Consider the following 27,950-nt stretch of genomic DNA (forward strand, 5'->3'; position numbering starts at 1 on the left):
AAAAAAACATATATAAGTCGCACTGGAGTATAACTCGCATTTTAAATTAAATAAATAGGGAAAATAACATTTATAAGTCGCACTGGAGTATAATTCGCATTTTAAATGAAATAAATAGGGAAAAAAACATATATAAGTCGCACTGGAGTATAACTCGCATTTTAAATGAAATAAATAGGGAAAAAACATATATAAGTCGCACTGGAGTATAAGTCGCACTGGAGTATAAGTCGCATTTTAAATGAAATAAATAGAGAAAAACACATATGTAAGTCGCACTGGAGAATAAGTCGCATTTTAAATGAAATAAATAGGGAAAAAAACATATATAAGTCGCACTGGAGTATAATTCGCATTTTAAATGAAATAAATAGGAAAAAAAACATATATAAGTTGCACTGGAGTATAACTCGCATTTTAAATTAAATAAATAGGGAAAAAAACATATATAAGTCGCACTGGAGTATAATTCGCATTTTAAATGAAATAAATAGGGAAAAAAACATATATAAGTTGCACTGGAGTATAACTCGCATTTTAAATGAAATAAATAGGGAAAAAACATATATAAGTCGCACTGGAGTATAAGTCGCATTTTAAATGAAATAAATAGAGAAAAAAACATATATAAGTCGCACAGGAGTATAAGTCGCATTTTTGGGGAAAATGTATTTGATAAAATCCAACACCAAGAATAGACATTTGAAAGACAATTTAGAATAAATAAAGAATAGTGAACAACAGACTGAATAAGTGTAGGTTAAATGAGGCATAAATAACCAACTGCTATGTTAACCTAACATATTATGGTAAGAGTCATTCAAATAACTATAACATATAGAACTATCCGTCACTCCTAATCCATAAATCCCATGAAATCTTGTGCGTTTTGTCTCTTACGTGAATGAGCTAAATAATATTATTTGATATTTTACGGTAATGTGTTAATAATTTCACACATAAGTCGCACCCCCGGCCAAACTATGAAAAAAACTGCAACTTGTAGTCTGAAAAATACGGTAATTGTATATACAGCATTAGTCATTTTGACCCTGTGAACTTTGACCTACATATTCACCAACATGTTATATAGTGTAATTGTATATACAGCATGGTCACCATTCCATTGGACCCTAGTGAACTTTGACCTACATAATCACCAAAATGATATATAATGTAGTTTTTATATACAGCATGGGTCACTGTTCATTTTGACCTTGCGAACTTGACCTTCATCATCACCAACATTTTGTATAGTGTACCGTATTTTTTGGCGTATAAGTCGGTCTAGAGTATAAGCCGACCTGCCGAAAATGCTTAATAAATAGGGAAAAAAACATATATAAGTCGCACCGGAGTATAAGTCGCACTGGAGGATAAGTCGCATTTTAAATGAAACAAATAGTCAAAAAAACATATATAAGTCGCACTGGAGTATAAGTCGCATTTCAAATGGAATAAATAGCGAAAAAACATATATAAGTCGCACCGGAGTATAAGTCGCGCTGGAGTATAAATCGCACTGGAGTATAAGTCGCATCTTAAATGAAATAAATAGAGAAAAAAACGTATATAAGCCGCACTGGAGCATAAGTCGCACTGGAGTATAAGTCGCATTTTAAATGAAATAAATAGGGAAAAAACATATATAAGTCGCACTGTAGTATAATTCGCATTTTAAATGAAATAAATAGGGAAAAAAACATATATAAGTCGCACTGGAGTATAAGTCGCATTTTAAATGAAACAAATAGTCAAAAAAACATATATAAGTCGCACTGGAGTATAAGTCGCATTTTAAATGGAATAAATAGCGAAAAAAACATATATAAGTCGCACTGGAGTATAACTCACATTTTAAATTAAATAGGCCGTGCGCAACCCGAGTGTCACTGGTTCAAATCCCACCTAGAACCAACCTCGTCACGTCCGTTGTGTCCTGAGCAAGACACTTCACCCTTGCTCCTGATGGGTGCTGGTTGGCGCCTTGCATGGCAGCTCCCTCCATCAGTGTGTGAATGTGTGTGTGAATGGGTAAATGAGGAAGTAGTGTCAAAGCGCTTTGAGTATCTTGAAGGTAGAAAAACGCTATACAAGTACAACCCATTTAAATAGGGAAAAAAACATACATAAGTCGCACCGGAGTATAATTCGCATTTTAAATGAAATAAATAGGGAAAAAACATATATAAGTCGCACTGGAGTATAAGTCGCACTGGAGTATAAGTCGCATTTTAAATTAAATAAATAGAGAAAAAAACATATATAAGTCGCACTGGAGTATAAGTCGCATTTTTGGGGAAAATGTATTTGATAAAACCCAACACCAAGAATAGACATTTGAAAGACAATTTAGAATAAATAAAGAATAGTGAACAACAGACTGAATAAGTGTAGGTTATATGAGGCATAAATAACCAACTGCTATGTTAACCTAACATATTATGGTAAGAGTCATTCAAATAACTATAACATATAGAACTATCCGTCACTCCTAATCCATAAATCCCATGAAATCTTGTGCGTTTAGTCTCTTACGTGAATGAGCTAAATAATATTATTTGATATTTTACGGTAATGTGTTAATAATTTCACACACAAGTCGCACCCCCGGCCAAACTATGAAAAAAACTGCAACTTATAGTCTGAAAAATACGGTAATTGTATATACAGCATTAGTCAGTTTGACCCTGTGAACTTTGACCTACATATTCACCAACATGTTATATAATGTAATTGTATATACAGCATGGTCACCATTCCATTGGACCCTAGTGATTTTTGACCTACATAATCACCAAAATGATATATAATGTAGTTTTTATATACAGCATGGGTCACTGTTCATTTTGACCTAGTAAACTTTGACCTTCATCATCACCAACATGTTATATAATGTAGTTGTATATACAGCATGAGTCACCGTTCATTTTGACCTCGTGAACTTTGACCTTCATAATCACCAAAATGTTATATAGTGTAATTGTACATACAGCATTTGTCATTTTGACCTAGTGAACTTTGACCTACATAATCACCAAAATGATATATAATGTAGTTTTATATACAGCATGAGTCACCGTTCATTTTGACCTCGTGAACTTTGACCTTCATAATCACCATTTTGTATAGTGTAATTGTATATACAGCATTAGTCATTTTGACCTTGTGAACTTTGACCTTGATAATCACCAACATGTTATATAATGTAGTTTTATATACAGCATGAGTCACCCAATCAATTATGACCTCGTGAACTTTGACCTTCATAATCACCAAAATGTTATATAGTGTAATTGTACATACAGCATTTGTCATTTTGACCTAGTGAACTTTGACCTACATAATCACCAACATGTTATATAATGTAGTTGTATATACAGCATGAATCACTGTTCATTTTGACCTCGTGAACTTTGACCTTCATAATCACCATTTTATATAGTGTAATTGTATATACAGCATTTGTCATTTTGACCTAGTGAACTTTGACCTACATAATCACCAACATGTTATATAATGTAGTTTTATATACAGCATGAGTCACCCTATCAATTTGACCTTGTGAACGTTGACCTTCATCATCACCAACATTTTATATAATGTAGTTGTATATACAGCATGAGTTACCGTTCATTTTGACCTAGTGAACTTTGACCTACATAATCACCAAAATGATATATCATGTAGTTTTTTATACAGCATGCGTCACCCAATCAATTATGACCTTGTGAACGTTGACCTTCATCATCACCAACATTTTATATAATGTAGTTTTATATACAGCATGAGTCACTGTTCATTTTGACCTTGTGAACATTGACCTTCATAATCACTAAAATGTTATATAGTGTAATTGTATATACAGCATTTTTCATTTTGACCTAGTGAACTTTGACCTTCATCATCACCAACATGTTATATAATGTAGTTGTATATACAGCATGGGTCACCGTTCATTTTGACCTCGTGAACTTTGACCTACATAATCACCAACATGTTATATAATGTAGTTGTATATACAGCATGGGTCACCGTTCATTTTGACCTTGTGAACTTTGACCTTCATCATCACCAACATGTTATATAATGTAGTTGTATATACAGCATGAGTCACTGTTCATTTTGACCTTGTGAACTTTGACCTTCATAATCACTAAAATGTTATATACTGTAATTGTACATACAGCATTTGTCATTTTGACCTAGTGAACTTTGACCTACATACTCACCAACATGTCATATAATTTAGTTTTATATACAGCATAGGTCACCGTTCATTTTGACCTTGTGAACTTTGACCTTCATAATCACCAAAATGTTATATAGTTTAATTGTATATACAGCATTTGTCATTTTGACCTTGTGAACTTTGACCTTCATCATCACCAACATGTTATATAATGTAGTTTTATATACAGCATGGGTCACCGTTCATTTTGACCTCGTGAACTTTGACCTTCATAATCACCATTTTATATAGTGTAATTGTATATACAGCATTTGTCATTTTGACCTTGTGAACTTTGACCTACATAATCACCAAAATGATATATAATGTAGTTTTATATACAGCATGCGTCACCCAATCAATTATGACCTTGTGAACGTTGACCTTCATAATCACCAAAATGTTATATAGTGTAATTGTACATACAGCATTTGTCATTTTGACCTAGTGAACTTTGACCTACATAATCACCAACATGTTATATAATGTAGTTTTACATACAGCATGAGTCACCCTATCAATTTGACCTTGTGAACGTTGACCTACATGATCACCAACATGTTATATAATGTAGTTTTATATACAGCATGAGTTACCGTTCATTTTGACCTTGTGAACTTTGACCTTCATAATCACCAAAATGTTATATAGTGTAATTGTACATACGGCATTTGTCATTTTGACCTAGTGAACTTTGACCTACATAATCACCAACATGTTATATAATGTAGTTTTATATACAGCATGAGTCACCCAATCAATTTGACCTTGTGAACGTTGACCTTCATCATCACCAACATGTTATATAGTGTAATTGTATATACAGCATGAGTTACCGTTCATTTTGACCTTGTGAACTTTGACCTTCATAATCACCAAAATGTTATATAGTGTAATTGTACATACGGCATTTGTCATTTTGACCTAGTGAACTTTGACCTACATGATCACCAACATGTTATATAATGTAGTTGTGTATACAGCATTTGTCATTTTGACCTAGTGAACTTTGACCTACATAATCACCAAAATGATATATAATTTAGTTTTATATACAGCATGGGTCACCGTTCATTTTGACCTTGTGAACTTTGACCTTCATAATCACCAAAATGTTATATAGTGTAGTTTTATATACAGCATTTTGACCTTGTGAACTTTGACCTACATAATCACCAAAATGATATATAATGTAGTTTTATATACAGCATGAGTCACCCTATCAATTTGACCTTGTGAACGTTGACCTACATCATCACCAACATGTTATATAGTGTAATTGTATATACAGCATTTGTCATTTTGACCTTGTGAACTTTGACCTACATAATCACCAACATGTTATATAATGTAGTTTTATATACAGCATGAGTCACCCTATCATTTTGACCTAGTGAACTTTGACCTTCATCATCACCAACATGTTATATAATGTAGTTGTATATACAGCATGAGTCACCGTTCATTTTGACCTCGTGAACTTTGACCTTCATAATCACCAAAATATTATACAGTGTAATTGTACATACAGCATTTGTCATTTTGACCTAGTGAACTTTGACCTACATATTCACCAACATGTTATATAATGTAGTTGTATATACAGCATGAGTCACCGTTCATTTTGACCTTGTGAACTTTGACGTTCATAATCACCAAAATGTTATATAGTGTAATTGTATATACAGCATTTTTCATTTTGACCTTGTGAACTTTGACCTTCATCATCACCAACATGTTATATAATGTAGTTTTACATACAGCATGGGTCACCGTTCATTTTGACCTCGTGAACTTTGACCTTCATAATCACCAAAATGTTATATAATGTAGTTGTATATACAGCATTTTGACCTTGTGAACTTTGACCTACATGATCACCAAAATGATATATAATGTAGTTTTATATACAGCATGGGTCACCGTTCATTTTGACCTTGTGAACTTTGACCTTCATCATCACCAACATGTTATATAATGTAGTTGTATATACAGCATTTTGACCTTGTGAACTTTGACCTACATGATCACCAAAAACTGGACATCTTCCACGTTTGAAAAGGACCAGATCCTACAAGTTCCTCTTTGTGGTCCTAAATGTTTGACCTGTGAAACTCAAACCCAGCAGCTTCCTAACAAACAGTTCAAGGTAGAAGTGGTCCATCTTGAAAGCAGGTCCGCTTGTCCCCGCCAGGTCTCATCATGTCGGCGGTGACGGTCATCATCCTCATCCTCTACTTTGTCATCGACACCTTCGCCGTCAAAGGCCACACGTGGACGGCGGACTGCACGCCCATCTACATCCAGTACTTTGTCAAGTTCTTCATCATCGGCGTGACCGTGCTGGTGGTGGCCGTCCCCGAGGGCCTGCCCCTGGCCGTCACCATCTCGCTGGCCTTCTCCGTCAAGGTAAGCACGGAGACGGCGAGGAGCCGGGGGGGGCGTGCCATGCGGCTTTTTTCTAACCTCCCCCGTGTCTTGTAGAAAATGATGAAGGACAACAACCTGGTGCGTCACCTGGACGCCTGCGAGACCATGGGCAACGCCACGGCCATCTGCTCCGACAAGACGGGCACGCTGACCATGAACCGCATGACGGTGGTGCAGGCGTACATCGGCGACACGCACTATAAGACCGTGCCGGAGCCGGACGTCATCAAGCCCGGGACCCTGGAAGTGTTGGTCAACAGCATTTCCATCAACTCAGCCTACACTACTAAGATCCTGGTGAGATCTTGGACTTGGATCCAATTAGACTCGACCACAGTACTTTGAACCTAATCATGTCTAACGTGTGATGAGTGAGGAGAACAGTGAGTTATACAATATATATAATAACCACCACGGCAGAATAAAAAACGCCGCACTTTAAAAATGGGAGTTTCTATACGTGAAAACAAATGAAAGTAATATAATTTATCGAGAAAATCACACAAATTCCGACGCTCTTTTTAACTTTTATTACCAATCTAATGCGAACGACCGGCCCAATTCCCTCCATGCACATAAGTGCTAAGTCCGCCCCCGTGCAGATACACAACAACACTTCATTCTCCGCCAATCCCCTTTCACTTCTGTTTTCACGATCATGGGAGATCGCGGGGACAGCAGCCTAAGCCAAGAAGCCCAGACTTCCGTCTCCCCAGCCACTTTCGTCCAGCTCCTCCCGGGGGATCCCGAGGCGTTCCCAGGCCAGCCAGGAGACATAGTCTTCCCGACATGTCCTGGGTCTTCCCCGTGGCCTCCTAACGGTCGGACGTGTCCTAAACACTTCCCTAGGGAGGCGTTCGGGTGGCATCCTGACCAGATGACCAAACCACCTCATCTGGCTCCTCTCCATGTGGAGGAGCAGCGACTCTACTCTGAGTTCCTCCCGGATGACAGAACTTCTCACCCTATCTCTAAGGGAGGGAACCATCACCTGGCAGAGGAAACTCATTTCAGTCGCTTGTACCCGTGATCTTGTCCTTTCGGTCATAACCCAAAGCTCATGACCATAAGTGAGGATGGGAACGTAGATCGACCGGTAAATTGAGAGCTTTGCCTTCCGGCTCAGCTCCTTTCTTCACCACAACGTATCGATACAACATCCGCATTACTGAAGACGCCGCACCGATCCACTCTTCCCTCACTCCTGAACAAGACTCCGAGGTACTTGAACTCCTCCACTTGGGACAAGAGCTCCTCCCCACACTATTGCCCACAGCCCGATTGTAGCTGAGATAGGCTTCGGCGCCCCCTGCGATCCCGAAGGGAATAAGCGGTAGAAAATGGATGCATGGATGGATGACTACTCATGTACCAAATATTCGACCGCTGGTAGTCTTGGTGAAACTCCAGTTGGTGTTAATTGTTGTCCTTCTCTCAGCCTCCAGAGAAAGAAGGCGGTCTCCCCCGTCACGTGGGAAACAAGACAGAGTGCGCTCTGCTGGGACTGGTGCTGGAACTGAAGAGGGACTACCAGCCCATCAGAGATGAGGTGCCCGAAGAGAGGCTCCACAAGGTCTACACTTTTAACTCCTCCCGTAAATCCATGAGCACGGTGCTGAAGAAACCAGACGGAGGCTTCCGCATGTACAGCAAAGGAGCTTCGGAGATCATCCTCAGGAAGTAAGAAGGCCCTCCTAGATTTTTGTCAGTACCGCGGACCATCTCGTCTCTTCCGCTCTCAGGTGCTCCCGTATCCTGGACAGTGACAGCCAGCTCCGTGTCTTCAAGCCCAAAGACCGAGACGAGATGGTGCGAAAGGTGATCGAGCCCATGGCCTGTGATGGTCTGAGGACCATCTGCGTGGCCTTTAGGGACTTCCCCGCTGAGGCAGGAGAGCCAAACTGGGACGCAGAGAACGACATCCTCAACGAACTTACCTGCATCGCCGTGGTCGGCATCGAGGACCCTGTCAGACCTGAGGTAAGGTGTCCAGTGTCATGGCGACCACTCAAACTCGACTAATGTGTTGGGATGTGTTGGTCCTAAGCCCTGACTTCCACACCATGCATTGAGGACCCTGTCAGACCTGAGGTATGGTGTCCAATGTCATAGCAACCACTCAAACCCGACTAATGTGTTGGGATGTGTCGGTCCTAAGCCCTGATTTCCACAACATGCATTGAGGACCCTGTCAGACCTGAGGTAACGTGTCCAGTGTCATGGCGACCACTTGAACTAGACTGAAGTCTTGGAATGTGTTGGCCCTAAGCCCTGACTTCCACACCATGCATTGAGGACCCTGTCAGACCTGAGGTAACGTGTCCAGTGTCATGGCGACCACTTGAACTGGACTAAAGTGTTGGGTTGTGTTGGCCCTAAGCCCTGACTTCCACACCATGCATTGAGGACCCTGTCAGACCTGAGGTATGGTGTCCACTATCATGGCGACCACTCAAACTCGACTAATGTGTTAGGATATTTTGGCCCTAAGCTTTGACTTCCACAACATGCATTGAGGACCCTGTCAAACCTGAGGTAACGTGTCCAGTGTCATGGCGACCACTTGAACTGGACTAAAGTGTTGGGTTGTGTTGGCCCTAAGCCCTGACTTCCACACCATGCATTGAGGACCCTGTCAGACCTGAGGTATGGTGTCCACTATCATGGCGACCACTCAAACTCGACTAATGTGTTAGGATATTTTGGCCCTAAGCTTTGACTTCCACAACATGCATTGAGGACCCTGTCAGACCTGAGGTAACGTGTCCAGTGTCATGGAGACCACTTGAACTAGACTAAAGTGTTGGGATGTGTTGGTCCTAAGCCCTGACTTCTACACCATGCATTGAGGACCCTGTCAGACCTGAGGTAGGCTGTCCAGTGTCATGGCGACCACTCAAACTAGACTAAAGTCTTGGGTGTGTTGGCCCTCAGCCCTGACTTCCACAACATGCATTGAGGACCCTGTCAAACCTGAGGTAAGGTGTCCAGTAGGGGTGTAACGGTACATAAAAATTTCGGTTCGGTACGTACCTCGGTTTAGAGGTCACGGTTCGGTTCATTTTCGGTACAGTAAGAAAACAAAAAAATATACATTTTTTGGTTATTTATTTACCAAATTTGTAAACAATCCTTTTAACATTGGGAACACTATAATAATTCTGCCCACATTAATCCACATTAAACTGCCTCAAGTTGTTGCTTTGATTAAGTAAAATGAAAAAACCTTTCTTCTAAATAAAAAAAGTGCAACATTAAACAGTTTCCATTGAAACCGTTTAATGTCAACTCATGCTTAATTTATTACAGCATTTGGGAAGCCTGTAGTTGACTTTTATTATGTAAATGTTGTATTTTTATCAACATGTGATAGCAGGGACCCTGCTATTCAAAACTAGGCTGCTACATTACTAATGATTCATGTAACTATAGCTGAAAATTTGTACAATAGCAATAGGAGAGACTATTCATCCCTAAACACAATGGAGTTCAATGAAATAACATACAGGGCTTTGCTGCCCCTAACACACACACACACAGCAAAATGAGCTAACGTTACGCTAAAAGCTAATTAGCCTTCACCTCAAGCCTATACTGTGAGGGAGCTGAGCTGCAGTTTAAGTTTCTAGAAGGTCAACGGGCTCATAGTGATGTCTGTAATAGTTGTGACTGGGAAGTGTTTAGTATCATTTGGGTAGAGTCCGCTCCTCCCCTGCTAAACGAATATCTTGCTCGATGCTGAAACATTGACTACATCGCTCTGAAGTCTGAATACGCACTGCTGATTGGCTGTTACATCGCTCTGAATACGCACTGCTGATTGGCTTTGTATGTAACTAATCAGATGGTTGTGCGGGCGGGACAATGAGGCAGAGACAGAGGCAGAAAGCAGAGCAGCTTGTGAAGACTTCTGCTTCCGAACTCGTTCGGTACGCCCACGTGCCGAACCGAAACCCCCGTACCGGTTCGATACAAATACACGTACCGTTACACCCCTAGTGTCTAGTGTCTTGGCGACCACTTGAACTAGACTAAAGTGTTGGGATGTGTTGGCCCTAAGCCCTGACTTCTACACCATGCATTGAGGACCCTGTCAGACTTGAGGTATGGTGTCCAGTGTCATGGTGACCACTCAAACTCGACTAATGTGTTAGGATGTTTTGGGCCTAAGCCTTGACTTCCACAACATGTATTGAGGAGTTCGTCAGACCTGAGGTATGGTGTCCACTGTCATGGTGACCACACAAAGGTGTCTCAAGTGTTGGGATGTGTTGGCCCTAAGCCCTGACTTCTACACCATGTATTGAGGACCCTGACAGACCTGAGGTATGGTGTCCAGTGTCATGGCGACCACTCAAACTAGACTAAAGTCTTGGGATGTGTTGGCCCTAAGCCCTGACTTCCACACCATGCATTGAGGACCCTGTCAAACCTGAGGTAACGTGTCCAGTGTCATGGCGACCACTTGAACTAGACTAAAGTGTTGGGATGTGTTGGCCTATATATATATATATATATATATATATATATATATATATATATATATATATATATATATATATATATATATATATATATATATATATATATATATATATATATATATATATGTAAGTACGTATGGATGTATATACTGTATGTACATATATACATATGTATTTATACGTATGTATGTATATATATGTATGTGTATACTGTATATACATATGTATATATGTATATATACATTTGTATACTGTATATATGTATTCATATATGTACATATACATACGTATATATACAGTACATATGTATATATATATACAGTATATATATATACATAGGTATGTGTTTATTTACATAGGCATGTGTATATATACATATGTATGTATATATATACGTGTGTACATCCTGTATATATATATGTATGTGTGTATGTATATATGTATGTATGTGTGTATATATACATATATATGGTATATATACTGTGTGTGTATATATATATATATTTTTTATTTTTTACTTTTGTATGCACAATAAATCAACAAAAAAATCCATGCTTTGGTGCAATGTTCACAGAATCTCGCAGTTGTAGAGTATTTATTAGTAGCCAGCCAGAAGGTATATTTTTGATGTAAACACAGGTCACAACACAGGAAGTATAGGACCAGAGGGGGCGTGGCTACAGAATAAAGTTGCCCAATGGGAATCTAGATTTTGACATTGTCAATGGTAACACCATGAATTGATCAACGTGGACCCCGACTTAAACAAGTTGAAAAACGTATTGGGGCGTTACCATTCAGTGGTCAAAAGTGGCGCAATCTACTAATAAAAGTATCAATCAATCAATAAACAATCCCGGTAAATGATCTCGTAAAGATTGTGTGGAGCATTGGATGGACATGTGAGTGTCAAAGAGGTTGGGAGATGAGGATACATCCGACAATTGCAGGATTTATAGTCCACATTTTACTTCATGCCGACAGAAAGGTTCCTCTTCTCTGCTGACTTCCCTGGAGGTAAAGAAGCATCAAAGATGATGCGCGCGTGTGTTTCCTTCTGCAGGTGCCCGAAGCCATTGCCAAGTGCCAGCGTGCAGGAATCACAGTGCGCATGGTCACCGGCGACAACATCAACACGGCCCGGGCCATCGCCACCAAGTGTGGCATCCTGCTCCCCAACGAGGACTTCCTGTGCCTGGAGGGCAAAGAGTTCAACCAGCACATCAGGAACGACAAGGGCGAGGTGAGCCCCAGTCCCTTCTGAGGACTTTGGGAAAGGGACAAGAAGAAGACAAATGACCATGACCGTCTTCTTCTAGGTGGAGCAAGAGCGTTTGGACAAAGTCTGGCCCAAACTGCGTGTCCTGGCTCGGTCATCTCCCACAGACAAACACACGCTGGTCAAAGGTCGTTAGCCTTGGCCTTATTTGCATGCATCGTGATGTCCGGGCCTGAAGTCAAGGTGTCCTGGTGTTGTGTTCAGGCATCATCGACAGCACGGTGTGCGAAACCCGTCAGGTGGTGGCGGTGACGGGAGACGGAACCAATGATGGCCCCGCCCTCAAGAAAGCTGACGTTGGCTTTGCCATGGTAACCACTCCACCTTGTTGGACTGCTATTCTCTCACCCGAGCGTCACCTGTCCGTCGTCTGATGGTCCCGCCTCTGCTTGCTGTCAGGGTATCGCTGGCACCGACGTGGCCAAGGAAGCGTCCGACATCATCCTGACCGACGACAACTTCACCAGCATCGTCAAGGCGGTCATGTGGGGCAGGAACGTCTACGACAGCATCTCCAAGTTCCTTCAGTTCCAGCTGACCGTCAACGTGGTCGCCGTCATCGTGGCCTTCACAGGCGCCTGCATCACGCAGGTAGGACGCAATCATATATATATATGTGTGTGTGTGTGTGTGTGTGTGTGTGTGTGTACTTGAGACAATACACTATGTAAATATAAATACTTGAGACAATATACTATATCGGGTAGGGAACCTATGGCTCTCGAGCCAGATGTGGCTCTTTTGATGACTGCATCTGGCTCTCGGATAAATCTTAGCAGACATTGCTTAACACGATAAGTAATTAATAATTCCGCTGGTAATCACAGTGTTAAAAATATAAAACATTCTCATGCATTTTAATCCATCCTTTTGTTTCCGCCGCACCTGTTTAAAAAGTCCCATTAGTGGTAAGAAGTATTTCATTTATTATTGGTGAGCTTCAGAATAACAATGTTATCAAAAATAATGAGACTTATTATACTCTAAAATTGTTGGTCTTACTTAAAAATGCACGCATTTAGTTGTATTCAGTGGTAAAAAATATTATATGGCTCTCACGGAAATACTTTTTGAAATATTTGGCTTTCATGGCTCTCTCAGCCAAAAAGGTTCCCAACCCCTGTACTATATATATACATTTATATATATATGCATATATATATGTACATATACAGTATATGTATATATATATGTGTGTGTGTGTGTGTGTATATATATATATATGTATTTCAGACAATACACTGTGTTTGTATGTGTATATACATATATATATATATATACAGTGTATATATATATACACATACATCAGACAATACAGTATGTATGTATATATGTATATATACTTCAGACAAAGACAATACGCTGTGTATATATATGTATATGTATATATGTACATATATAAATATGTATACATGTACATATATATGTATATATATATGTGTGTGTATATATGTATATATACTTCAGACAAAGACAATGCACTGTGTATATATGTGTATATATATATGTACATATATGTGTGTGTATATATGTATATATATATATTTCAGACAATACACTATGTGTATATATGTATATATACTTCAGACAAAGACAATACACTGTGTGTATATATATATATATATATATATATATGTATATATATGTATATAAATATGTGTGGAGCACAAAGTAGGCTATATTTATATATATATAAAATCACAAGACTACTTCATCTCTACAGAACTGTTTCATGAGGGTTTTCCTCAATCATCCTGACGATTGAGGGAACCCCTCTGGATAATCTAATTAAGACACACACACATATATATATATATATATATATATATATATATATATGTCTTGATTGGATTATCCAGAGAATAGTGCTCGATACCGTGGTAGAGCGCAATATGTTTCATGAGGGGTTCCCTCAATCATCAGGAGATGATTGAGGGAACCCCTCATGAAACAGTTCTGTGGAGATGAAGTAGTCTTGTGATTTTTTTCCCCACACCTACATATATATATATATATATATATATATATATATATATATATACATATATACATATATATATATATATATATATATATATATATATATATATATATATATATACCGGTGTGTGTGTGTGTGTATGTATATATATATATATATATATATATGTGTATGTATATATATATATATATATATATATATATATATATATATACACATACATACTTCAGACAATACACTATGTAGATATATATTCTTCAGACAATAGTAAGTAACAACATTTTGACCAAAGAACCACCAAATAGTCATAATAAAATGCGCCTTTTGTATGAAAATAAACCTAAATAGATCCGCTCAGCCGCCGTGCGCCTTATGATCTGGTGCACCTTATGGTCCCAAAATACGGTATTGCGCAAAAGTGTCAGCTTAGCGTTGCGTGTCACGTGTCACGGCGGAATGTAAGCGATGGTTTCAATGTTTTCATTGGCAGTTTTATCGCGTGGACTTAAAGTGTGTGCAACTTTGGAGACATCACACAAATCACATCAAGCGATTCCAGGCCGGGCCGGCTCGGCGCCGCCGGGCGTCCGTGCGCTGGTGTTGTCTTCTTTTCTGCGCGGTAATGCGACTCTAATCAGGAGAGTGAAGCTCGGACACAATAAGAGAGGAACTTGCGGCTGTGTATTAATTGAAAGGCTTCACAGCTGGCAGGAGCGATAACTAGCTGATGGAGCACAAAGTAGGCTAAGATAGCGCCTGAAACCATGGCAACATGTGCTCCTCCTCGTCCTGAAATATCACTGCAGCGCAGCGGGTCTGCACTGATCGCGCTTTGTGGGCGCCGTCATTAAAAGAGTCTGCAGCCTTTCAACTCCGTCATTTGGTGGTGTGCGGACAACAGCAGCTGGAGCGTGTCGACACCTCGACTGGTGCACAAGATGGGCTTCGGCATGCAGACCACCTGGGAACATGACCTACGTGAACATGACCTGTGTGGATGTCAGGTTCAAACATCGATGACATCTATTAATAAACAAGACAAGAAGCAAGGAAATGAACAGTGACAGAATTCCATTTGCCTCAATTTGAGGAGAAACGTGTCAATTTGTAACCTCTTACAGTGTCACCCACGCCCTGGCGAAAGATTATACGCCACCCCTTTTTGTTTGGATGTTCCCTGTTTACATAATGTGTGAATTATATTTATATAGCGCTTTTCTCAAAGCGCTTTACATGGTGACACCCAATATCTAAGTTACATTTAAACCAGTGTGGGTGGCACTGGGAGCAGGTGGGTAAAGTGTCTTGCCCAAGGACACAACGGCAGTAACTAGGATGGCACAAGCGGGAATTGAACCTGCAACCCTCAAGTTGCTGGCACGGCCACTCTACCAACCGAGCTATGCCGCCCCATAACAACAGCTGTCTCTAAAGGAATGGGGGGGTATGTAAACAGCCATTTTTTTTGGTCACATTGACACAAAAGAAAAAGATGCCTAGGGCTTGGACTGGTCCTGGATCGAGCTTGGGCAGGTATTGGATCACAATAGAAAACCTCTCCCGTCTCCTCCCATCGTACACAGCGGAATGGGTACGACAAAGACAGCCTCTTGTCTGTTCACTGGGAACTCAGAGAACAGAAAGTTTTTTGATAATTTACATAAATTTTCTGACAGTGGACATGAACATGACCTGCATGGGTATGACCTGCGTGGATGTCAGGTTCAAACATCGAGGACATCTATTAAACAAGACAAGAAGCAAGGAAATGAACAGTGACAGAATTCAATTTGGCTCAATTTGAGGAGAAACGTGTCGTCCTGTAACCTCTTACAGTGTCACCCACGCCCTGGCGAAAGATTGTACGCCACCCCTTTTTGTTTGGATGTTCCCTGTTTACATAACAACAGCTGTCTCTAAAGGAATGGGGGGGTATGTAAACAGCCATTTTTTTTGGTCACATTGACACAAAAGAAAAAGATGCCTAGGGCTTGGACTGGTCCTGGATCGAGCTTGGGCAGGTATTGGATCACAATAGAAAACCTCTCCCGTCTCCTCCCATCGTACACAGCGGAATGGGTACGACAAAGACAGCCTCTTGTCTGTTCACTGGGAACTCAGAGAACAGAAAGTTTTTTGATAATTTACATGAAAATTTTCTGACAGTGGACATGAACATGACCTGCATGGGCATGACCTGCGTGGATGTCAGGTTCAAACATCAATGACATCTATTAAACAAGACAAGAAGCAAGGAAATGAACAGTGACAGAATTCAATTTTCCTCAATTTGAGGAGAAACGTGTCAACTTGTAACCTCTTACAGTGTCACCCACGCCCTGGCGAAAGATTGTACGCCACCTCATTTCTGTTTGGACTTTCCCTGTTTACATAACAAAAGCTGTTTCTAAAGGAATGGGTCGGTATGTAGATAGCCATGGTTTTTGGTGACATTGATGCAAAAGAAAAAGATGGCTCGGGCTTAGACTGGTCCTGGATCGAGCTTGGGCAGGTCTTGGATCACAATAGATAACTAATCCCGTCTCCTCCTATCGCACACAGCGGAATGGGTACGACAGAGACAGCCTCTTGTCTCTTCACTGGGAACTCAGAGAACGTAAAGTTTTTTGGATAATTTACATACAATTTTTTTGACAGTGGACATGAACATGACCTGCATGAACATGACCTACAAAACCCAAAAGCAGTGAAGTTGTGTAAACGGTAAATAAAAAGAGAATACAATGATTTTTCAAAGGGGCAATTTTACCAGTGTGTTACATGGCCTTTCCTTTTAACAACACTCAGTAAAGGTTTGGGAACTGAGAAGACACATTTTGGAAGTGGAATTCTTGCCCATTCTTGCTTGATGTACAGCTTAAGTTGCTCAACAGTCTCCCTTCTTATATTTTAACCTTCATGATGCACCACTCATTTTCAATGTCTGGACCACAGGCAGGCCAGTCTAGTACCCGCACTCTTTTACTACGAATCCACGCTGTTGTAACGCGTGACTTGGCATTGTCTTGCTGAAATAAGCAGGGGCGTCTATGAGAACGTTGCTTGGATGGCAACATGTGTAGCCCCAAAAGCTGTATGTACCTTTCAGCATTAATGGTGCCTTCACAGATGTGTAAGTTACCCATGCCTTGGCCACTAATACACCCCCATACCATCACACATGCTGGCTTTTACACTTTGCGCCTAGAACAGTCCGAATGGTTCGTTTCCTCTTTGTTGCAGAAGACACGACGTCCACAGTTTCCAAAAATAATTTGAAATGTGGACTTGTCAGACCACAGAACACTTTTCCACTTTGCATCAGTCCATCCTAGATGAGCTCGGGCCCAGCAAAGCCGGTGGCGTTTCTGGGTGTTGTTGATAAATGGCTTTGGCCTTGCATTGTAGAGTTTTAACTTGCACTTACAGATGTAGCGACCAACTGTAGTTACTGACAGTGGTTTTCCGAAGTGTTCCTGAGCCCATGTGGTGATATCCTTTACACACCGATGTCGCTTTTCGATGCAGTACGGCCTGAGGTATTGAAGGTCCATGATATCATGGCTTACGTGCAGTGATTTCTCCAGATTCTCTGAACCTTTTGATGATATTACGGAGCGTAGATGGTGAAATCCCTAAATTCCTTGTAAAAGCTGGTTGACAAAATGTTGTTCTTAAACAATTTGCTCAGGCATTTGTTGACAAAGTGGTGACCCTCGCCCCCGTCCTTGTTTGTGAACGACTGGAAGCTGCTTTTATACCCAATCCTGGCACCCACCTGTTCCCAATCAGCCTGTTCACCTGTGGGATGTTCCAAATAAGTGTTTGATGAGCATTCCTTAACTTTTTCAGTCTTTTTTGCCACTTGTGCCAACTTTTTTGAAACATGTTGCAGGCATCAAATTCCACATAAGCTAAATTTGCCCCAAAAGAACAGTTTACCCGTGTGAACATGAAGTATCTTGTCTTTGCGGTCTATTCGATGATTCAATATAAGATGAAAGGGATTTGAAAGTCATTGTATTTATTTTTATTCACCATTTACACAGAGTGACAACTTCACTGGTGTTGGGTTTGGTAGGAAAGATTGTGTTCCAGGGTCCATCAGAACACCTTCATGAACTCTTCAAAGACCCTTCTTGACATTCCTAAGTCTTGGATGGCCACACATCTGATGTTTGTGGCATTTGAAGGACTGTAAGTGACTGGTTGTGTTTGGGTTCTGCAGGACTCCCCCCTCAAGGCGGTCCAGATGCTGTGGGTCAACCTCATCATGGACACGCTGGCGTCGTTGGCGCTGGCCACCGAGCCTCCCACCGAGTCTCTGTTGCTACGGAAACCGTACGGCCGCAACAAGCCCCTGATCTCCAGGACCATGATGAAGAACATCCTGGGCCACGCCGTCTACCAGCTGGTCATCATCTTCACCCTCCTGTTTGCCGGTCAGAAAACCTTCCTTTATCCTCATGATCCGATGTCTGGTGGCGTACATGCCGGTGGTCTGGTTCTGTTCTACGCTGTCTGGTCAGGTTTGTTAGGGTGATCTACTAAGACTGCGTGGGCTGTCACCATGGAGACACTCATTTCCCTCCACACTCATAGGCTCCAACATGTTTGCTCATGTTGTGCAATATGCGGCTCACGCCACTTTTGGGCCGATACAGAATAGTGATGGAGACAACAGAACTTAGTTTTAGCACGATGGTGCGTCTGGAGCGGTAGACAATGGATGCAAGTGTGCATAAAAGTGTTTTTGCAAGAAGGTTTAGAGTGATATCACACATCTTCAAGTATCAATGACATCACACATCTTCACGTATCAATGACATCACACATCTTCAAGTATCAATGACATCACACATCTAGTATCAATGACATCACACATCATCTAGTATTAATGATATTACACATTTTGAAGTATCAACGACATCACACCTCTTCAAGTATCGATGACATCACACATCAATTATCAATGACATCAAAAGTCATCAAGTATCAATGACGTCAAACATATTTTCGTATCAATGAAATCACACATCATCCAGCATTAGTGATATCACACATCTTTAATATCAATGACATCACACATCAAGTATCAATGCCATTACACATCAGGTATCAATGACATTACACATCATCTAGTATCAATGACATCACACATCATCTAGTATCAATGACATCACACATCATCAAGTACCAATGATATCACACATCTTCACGTATCAATGACATCACACATCATCAAGTATCAATGACATCACACATCTTTAAGTATCAATGACATCACACATCTTTAAGTATCAATGACATCACACATCAATTATCAATGACATGAAATGTCATCAAGTATCAATGACGTCAAACATCTTTTAGTATCAATGAAATCACACATCATCCAGCATTAGTGATATCACACATCTTCAATATCAATGACATCACACATCAAGTATCAATGCCATCACACATCAAGTATCAATGGCATTACACATCATCTAGTATCAATGACATCACACATCTTCACGTATCAATGACATCACACATCTTTAAGTATCAATGACATCACACATCTAGTATCAATGACATCACACATCATCTAGTATTAATGATATTACGCATTTTCAAGTATCAATGACGTCAAACATCTTTTAGTATCAATGAAATCACACATCATCCTGCATTAGTGATATCACACATCTAGTATCAATGACATCACACATCATCTAGTATTAATGATATTACGCATTTTCAAGTATCAATGACGTCAAACATCTTTTAGTATCAATGAAATCACACATCATCCAGCATTAGTGATATCACACATCTTCAATATAAATGACATCACACATCAAGTATCAATGCCATCACACATCACGTATCAATGACATTACACATCATCTAGTATCAATGACATCACACATCATCAAGTACCAATGATATCACACAACTTCAAGTATCAATGACATCACACATCATCAAGTATCAATGACATCACACATCATCAAGTATCAATGACATCACACATCTTCACGTATCAATGACATCACACATCTTTAAGTATCAATGACATCACACATCATCTAGTATTAATGATATTACGCATTTTCAAGTATCAATGAAGTCAAACATCTTTTAGTATCAATGAAATCACACATCATCCTGCATTAGTGATATCACACATCTTCAATATCAATGACATCACACATCAAGTATCAATGCCATCACACATCAAGTATCAATGACATCACACATCATCAAGTACCAATGACATCACACAACTTCAAGTATCAATGACATCACACATCATCAAGTATCAATGACAGCACACATCATGTAGTATCAATGGTATCACATATCTAGCATAAATAACATCACACATCATCAAGTATCAATAATATCACACATCTTCAAGTATCAATGACATCACACGTCTTCTAGAATCAATGACATCACAATTCATCATGTTTCAATGATATCACACATCTTCAAGTATCAATGACATTACACGTGATCAAGTATCAATGATATCACACATTATCAAGTATCAATGACATCACACGTGATCAAGTATCAATGATATCACACATGTCAGTAAAACAACGCCAGCAGACACCAAAACAAAGCAATGAGTTTTAGAAGTAGATCAGGTCTTGGGTCCACATTAGAACAAAGCAATGAGTTTTAGAAGTAGATCAGGTCTTGGGTCCACATCAGAACAAAGCAATGAGTTTTAGAAGTAGATCAGGTCTTGGGTCCACATTACAACAAAGCAATGAGTTTTAGAAGTAGATCAGGTCTTGGGTCCACATCAGAACAAAGCAATGAGTTTTAGAAGTAGATCAGGTCTTGGGTCCACATCAGAACAAAGCAATGAGTTTTAGAAGTAGATCAGGTCTTGGGTCCACATTACAACAAAGCAATGAGTTTTAGAAGTAGATCAGGTCTTGGGTCCACATCAGAACAAAGCAATGAGTTTTAGAAGTAGATCAGGTCTTGGGTCCACATCAGAACAAAGCAATGAGTTTTAGAAGTAGATCAGGTCTTGGGTCCACATTCCAACAAACCAATGAGTTTTAGAAGTAGATCAGGTCTTGGGTCCACATTAGAACAAAGCAATGAGTTTTAGAAGTAGATCAGGTCTTGGGTCCACATTAGAACAAAGCAATGACTTTTAGAAGTAGATCAGGTCTTGGGTCCACATCACAACAAAGCAATGAGTTTTAGAAGTAGATCAGGTCTGGGGTCCACATTACAACAAAGCAATGAGTTTTAGAAGTAGATCAGGTCTTGGGTCCACATTAGAACGAAGCAATGAGTTTTAGAAGTAGATCAGGTCTTGGGTCCACATTACAACAAAGCAATTAGTTTTAGAAGTAGATCAGGTCTTGGGTCCACATTACAACAAACCAATGAGTTTTAGAAGTAGATCAGGTCTTGGGTCCACATTAGAACGAAGCAATGAGTTTTAGAAGTAGATCAGTTCTTGGGTCCACATTAGAACAAAGCAATGAGTTTTAGAAGTAGATCAGGTCTTGGGTCCACATTACAACAAACCAATGAGTTTTGGAAGTAGTTCAGGTCTTGGGTCCACATTACAACAAACCAATGAGTTTTAGAAGTAGATCAGGTCTTGGGTCCACATTACAACAAAGCAATGAGTTTTAGAAGTAGATCGGGTCTTGGGTCCACATCAGAACAAAGCAATGAGTTTTAGAAGTATATCAGGTCTTGGGTCCACATTAGAACAAACCAGTGAGTTTTAGAAGTAGATCAGGTCTTGGGTCCACATTAGAACAAACCAGTGAGTTTTAGAAGTAGATCAGGTCTTGGGTCCACATTAGAACAAAGCAATGAGTTTTAGAAGTAGACCAGGTCTTGGGTCCACATTAGAAGTGTTATCATGTTGAGGTGTTGCCAAGTTCTCAGCTGACTACAAGAAGTATTTGACCCTCCTGTCTTCTTCTCCCGCCAGGCGAGAAGTTCTTCGACATCGACAGCGGCCGCAACGCTCCCCTGCACTCGCCGCCGTCGGAGCACTACACCATCGTCTTCAACGTCTTCGTCATGATGCAGCTCTTCAACGAGATCAACGCCAGGAAGATCCACGGCGAGAGGAACGTCTTCGAGGGCGTCTACAGGAACCCCATCTTCTGCAGCGTGGTGCTGGGGACCTTCGCCCTGCAGGTGACCCTCAGTGCAGGAAGTCATGTGACCTCACACTGATCCTCAAACTCTCATCCATCCAGTCACCTCATTAAATATTCCAACACAGTGTTACTCTTCAAACTGTAAATTGTATCCAAAGTCGACTTTATTATAAGAAAAGTGAAGAGTTTGGGAACAACAGCAACTCAGCCAGGAAGTGGTAGGCCACGTAAACTGACAGGGAGGGGTCAGCGCATAGTGCAAAGACTTTCTGCACAGTCAGTTGCTACAGAGCTCCAAACATCATGTGACCTTCCAATTAGCCCACGTACAGTACGCAGAGAGCTTCATGGAATGGGTTTCCATGGCCGTGCAGCTGCATCTAAGCCATACATCACCAAGTCCCATGCAAAGTGTGGAATGCAGTGGTGTAAAGCACGTTGTCACTGGACTCTAGAGCAGTGGAGACGCCTTCTCTGGAGTAATTAATCACGCTTTTCCATCTGGCAATCTGATGGAACAGTCCGGGTTTGGAAGTTGCCATGAGAACGCTACATTTCGGACTGCATTGTGCCGAGTGTGAAATTTGGTGGAGGAGGAATTATGGTGTGGGGTTGTCTTTCAGGAGTGGGGCTTGGCCCCTTTTTCCAGTGAAAGGAACTTTGAATGCTCCAGGATACCAAAACATTTTGGACAATTCCATGCTCCCAACTTTGTGGGAACAGTTTGGAGCGGGCCCCTTCCTCTTCCAACATGACTGTGCAGCAGTGCACAAAGCAAGGTCCATAAAGACATGGATGACAAAGCCTGGTGTGGATTAACTTGACTGGCCTGCACAGAGTCCTGACCTGAATGGGATGAATTGGAACGGAGACCGTTCTCCACCAACATCAGTGTGTGACCTCAGCAATGCGCTTTTGGAAGAATGGTGGAAAGTTCCTATGAACACACTCTGCAACCTTGTGGACAGCCTTCCCAGAAGAGTTGAAGCTGTAATAGCTGCAAAAAGTTTATATGAGTCAGGGCAGGTGGCCAAATACTTTTGGCAATATAGTGTATGTGTATATGTATGTAAATATATATATGTATACATTTAAATATATCTAACTATATGTATATGTATACATATAGGTGTATATGTATATATATATATGTAGGGGCTTCACGGTGCCAGAGGGGTTAGTGCGTCTGCCTCACAATACGAAGTTCCTGCAGTCCTGGATTCAAATCCAGGCTCGGGATCTTTCTGTGTGGAGTTTGCATGTTCTCCCCGTGAATGCGTGGGTTCCCTCCGGGTACTCCGGCTTCCTCCCACCTCCAAAGACATGCACCTGGGGATAGGCCCCTCCCACCTCCAAAGACATGCACCTGGGGGTAGGCCCCTCCCACCTCCAAAGACATGCACCTGGGGATAGGTTGATTGGCAACACTAAATGGTCCCTAGTGTGTGAATGTGAGTCTGAATGTTGTCTGTCTATCTGTGTTGGCCCTGCGATGAGGTGGCGACTTGTCCAGGGTGTACCCTGCCTTCCGCCCGATTGTAGCTGAGATAGGCGCCAGCGCCCCCCGTGACCCTGGAAGGGAATAAGCGGTAGAAAATGGATGGATGGATGGATGTATATATATATATTTACTGTATATATGTATATGTAGCCCTGCGATGAGGTGGCGACTTGTCCAGGGTGTACGCCGACTTCTGCCAAGTGGTAGACAATGGATGGATGGATATGTTTATGTATTTATATATATGTTTATATGTATATATGTGGATATATATGTGGATATATATGTATATATACATATATGTGTATATGTATATATATGTAAATATAAATATGTACTGTATATATATATATATATATATATGAAATGAAAATTTGTGGCTGAAGCCGAATAAAATTTAAACGCTTGGCCGAAGACCGAATACCGAATATTGAATGCAGTTTTTCACAATTTTTTTTATATTGCATAAATAGCCTAGAATAAATATTTAGACATGTTTTTCAAATAAAGTATTTTTTTATTGAATATTGACATTTTTTTAATATTCCAGTAACCTTTGCTTTTCAAAAAAAAGCACAAAGTTTTTCATTTATATTAGGCCTTCAAACAAAAAATGCATTCTAAAAAAAAAAATAAAGTGCATTAAAGTGGATAAACCCACAACAAATGAATTATTGTCCTTCTGGCAAAAGTCTGCTTAGCCACAGTAGATATGCTAATAATGTAAACAGAAGGCTCAAGTAAATCTCAATAAGTGTGTGCTTGTAACCTCATACACTTATACAGGTACACAACATATCCCAACGTCACTGCATGTTGGTTGATTGGGTCACACGCCACTATTCGGCCTTGTTTTTAACTCAATCCACCGAAGGCCGAATGTGGCTTTTTTTGCCATATTCGGCCGAATATATTCGGTTACCGATTAATCGGTGCATCCCTAATATATATATAAATGCTATTATTTGACATGCAGAGTGATACTGTAACCCTAGATACTACAGTAGTGTGTGTGTGTCTTCTATGGTTATCATCACACCGTGCGCTCTGTGACTCCTCAGATCGTCATCGTGCAGTTTGGCGGGAAGCCCTTCTCCTGCACGGCGCTGGCCATCGACCAGTGGCTGTGGTGCGTCTTCATCGGCGTGGGCGAGCTGCTGTGGGGGCAGGTGAGCACCTTCTACTTCCTGCCTGCCGCCTACTTGTGTAACCAGGGGAGGAAAAGCCTCAAACTGTTGCCATCACGACCATCGCCATGGTAATGAGATCACACATGAAAGCAGTGCGACGCCCGCTGGGCTTCTGGGGGAGTGGGGGGGCGGGGGGGGGTGAACCCGGCTTGTGGGTCCCTGAATGAATACTCCATGATAACACTCGAACAATGTCAGATTTAGCAGCCAGGGAAGGTAATCCTTGGCAGCTTGCTGAGTTCACCTGGAGGACACGCAGAAGATGACACATTATTTAGTATCAATGATATCAAACATCTTCAAGTATCAAAGACATCATACATCTTCAAGTACCAATGATATTACACATCTTTAAGTATCAAAGACATCACACGTCTTATAGTATCAAACTCTACAGCAGATTGTGAAAACACGTCAGTATCGGTGTTATAAGCAGCGGATGCGACACTCCTGAGCATTTATTCAGCCGTCCCTCCGTCGACGAGGCCCCGCCCCTATCGCCGCTGGGCCAATCACAAGCCTGTGTCAGGTTCCCCGTGATTTGGCCGAGAGTCAGCGAGTAGCTCTTTGATGTTGAAGTGTCTTATTGGAGAAGTTGTGTCACATGATCAAAGAGACAGAGAAGAAGTCCAGCCTCCGCCTCCACAAGCCCGGGTGAGGTGGAGGTCTGGTTTCCCCGTCTAGAGGAGGTTGGAGACCCTGGCCTAGATGACACATTGTGTTACTCCCAACTACACAAACAGCCTTGTAGTACTTGAGTCTACCACCAGGGCCATTGATGTAGTACCTGGGTCTACCACCGGGGTCATTGATGTAGTACTTGAGTCTTTTACCAGGGTCATGGAGGTAGTACTCGAGTCTACCACCAGGGTCAGTGATGTACTTCTTGAGTCTACCACCATGGTCAGTGATGTAGTACTGGAGTCTACCACCGGGGTCATTGATGAAGTACTTGAGTCTTTCACTGGGGTTATTAATGTAGTACTTTAGTCTACCACCAGGGTCAGTAATGTAGTACTTGAGGTCAGTACTGTAGTACTGCAGTCTACCACCAGGGGTCGGTAATGTAATACTTGAGTTATGTAGTACTCAAGTCTACCAACAGGAGTGGATAATGTAATATTTGAGTTATGTAGCACTGGAGTTTACCAGCAGGGGTGAGTAAAGTAATATTTGAGTTATGTAGTACTGCAGTCTACCACCAGGGGTCGGTAATGTAATACTTGAGTTATGTAGTACTCAAGTCTACCAGCAGGAGTGGATAATGTAATATTTGAGTTATGTAGCACTGGAGTCTACCAGCAGGGGTCAGTAATGTAATATTTGAGTTATGTAGCACTGGAGTTTACCAGCAGGGGTGAGTAAAGTAATATTTGAGTTATGTCGTACTGGAGTCTACCAGCAGGGGTCAGTAATGTAATATTTGAGTTATGTAGTACTGGAGTCTACCAGCAGGGGTGAGTAATGTAATATTTGAGTTATGTAGTACTGGAGTCTACCAGCAGGAGTCATAAATGTAATATTTGAGTTAAGTAGTACTGGAGTCTACCAGCAGGTGTGACCAGCAGGGGTGAGTAGTAGAATAGAATAGAATAGAATAGAATGGACTTTATTGTCATTATATTTGCATATAACAAGATTAAAAACTCCAATTTAAGGTGCGGTAGTGGGAACAAATATGGGGTGAAATAAATAACAAGAGGTAATAAAGGAAAAAAACTAACAATTGAAATAAACGGACTACTATCCAATAAAATAATAAGCAATCCTGTACAATATACAAAACACTATAGAAATACAAAATCCTGTACAATATACAGAACAAGACAAGAGTAAGGAAGTAATAAATAACAATCAACGTATTGCACAGTATGGTGTTAGGGCATGATATTGTACAGGGGTGGATTATTATTATTATAAGTTAGAGTTCAACACGGTGACAGCTCTGGGGAAGAAGCTGTCACTGAGCCTGTTTGTTCTGGCTCTGATGCACCTGTAGCGCCTGCCCCATGGTAGCAGGTGGAAGCCAGGGTGCGTGCTGTCATCGGTGATGTTTTTTGCTTTCTTGAGGCAGCGGGAGTTGTGTAAATCCTTCAGGGAGGGCAGGGGACAGCCGATGATTTTTTGTGCAGACTTTATGACCCTCTGAATCGCCTGTTTGTCTGCTTCAGTGCAGCTGGCGTACCACACTGTTATGTCAGCAGGCTCGATAGAAGGTCACCACCAGCTGTCTCTCCAGTCTGCTCTTCCTCAGCACCCTCAAGAAGTGGAGCCTTCCGTATGACCGCAGTTGTATTTTGGGTCCAGGACAGGTCAGCAGATATGAGGGTGCCGAGGAACTTGAAGGAGCTGACTCTCTCCACCTCCTCGCCGTTGATGTAGAGGGGGGTTGGTGTGGCTGTAACTGTTTGTGATGTCTCAAAGCGTCTGCTAGCGATGCATCCCAGTCCCCGGTTGCTGCGTCACAGCCTTTGTAGTTGGTGATGTGCCGTATGCCCTGCCACATCTGCCGGGGGTTGTTGCTCGAGAGGTGGTCTTCAATCCTCTCTTTATAGTCCATCTTGGCCTCCCTGAGTCCTCTCTTCAGGTCAGCATGCGCGGCGCTGTATAGAACACTGTCACCTGACCTGAAGGCGGTGTCCCGGGCCTTGAGGAGCATGTAGACCTGGCTTGTCATCCAGGGTTTCTGGTTTGGGTAAACCCGGATGTT

The 27,950-nt window shown here is 41.1% G+C and overlaps 1 protein-coding gene across 7 annotated transcripts in view; it reads left to right on the forward strand.

Annotated features, from left to right (window-relative positions):
* LOC133535523 (plasma membrane calcium-transporting ATPase 1-like) overlaps positions 1 to 27,950 on the forward strand; it is a 255,985-nt gene that overhangs the window by 191,797 nt on the left and 36,238 nt on the right. For all 7 annotated transcript variants that reach the window (XR_009802241.1, XM_061875430.1, XM_061875427.1 and 4 more), the window contains 11 exons: positions 6,426 to 6,640; positions 6,716 to 6,958; positions 8,100 to 8,341; positions 8,404 to 8,641; positions 12,209 to 12,388; positions 12,465 to 12,552; positions 12,629 to 12,735; positions 12,824 to 13,015; positions 18,634 to 18,847; positions 22,375 to 22,586; positions 25,112 to 25,219. Coding sequence is in view for 6 of the 7 variants with exons in the window: in XM_061875430.1 (XP_061731414.1) it covers positions 6,426 to 6,640; positions 6,716 to 6,958; positions 8,100 to 8,341; positions 8,404 to 8,641; positions 12,209 to 12,388; positions 12,465 to 12,552; positions 12,629 to 12,735; positions 12,824 to 13,015; positions 18,634 to 18,847; positions 22,375 to 22,586; positions 25,112 to 25,219 (2,039 nt within the window). In the remaining variant the exon portion in view is untranslated. The remainder of the gene's footprint in view (positions 1 to 6,425; positions 6,641 to 6,715; positions 6,959 to 8,099; positions 8,342 to 8,403; positions 8,642 to 12,208; positions 12,389 to 12,464; positions 12,553 to 12,628; positions 12,736 to 12,823; positions 13,016 to 18,633; positions 18,848 to 22,374; positions 22,587 to 25,111; positions 25,220 to 27,950) is intronic.

Source organism: Nerophis ophidion, linkage group LG16 (genome assembly GCF_033978795.1).
Source record: "Nerophis ophidion isolate RoL-2023_Sa linkage group LG16, RoL_Noph_v1.0, whole genome shotgun sequence".
Lineage (NCBI taxonomy): Eukaryota > Metazoa > Chordata > Actinopteri > Syngnathiformes > Syngnathidae > Nerophis > Nerophis ophidion.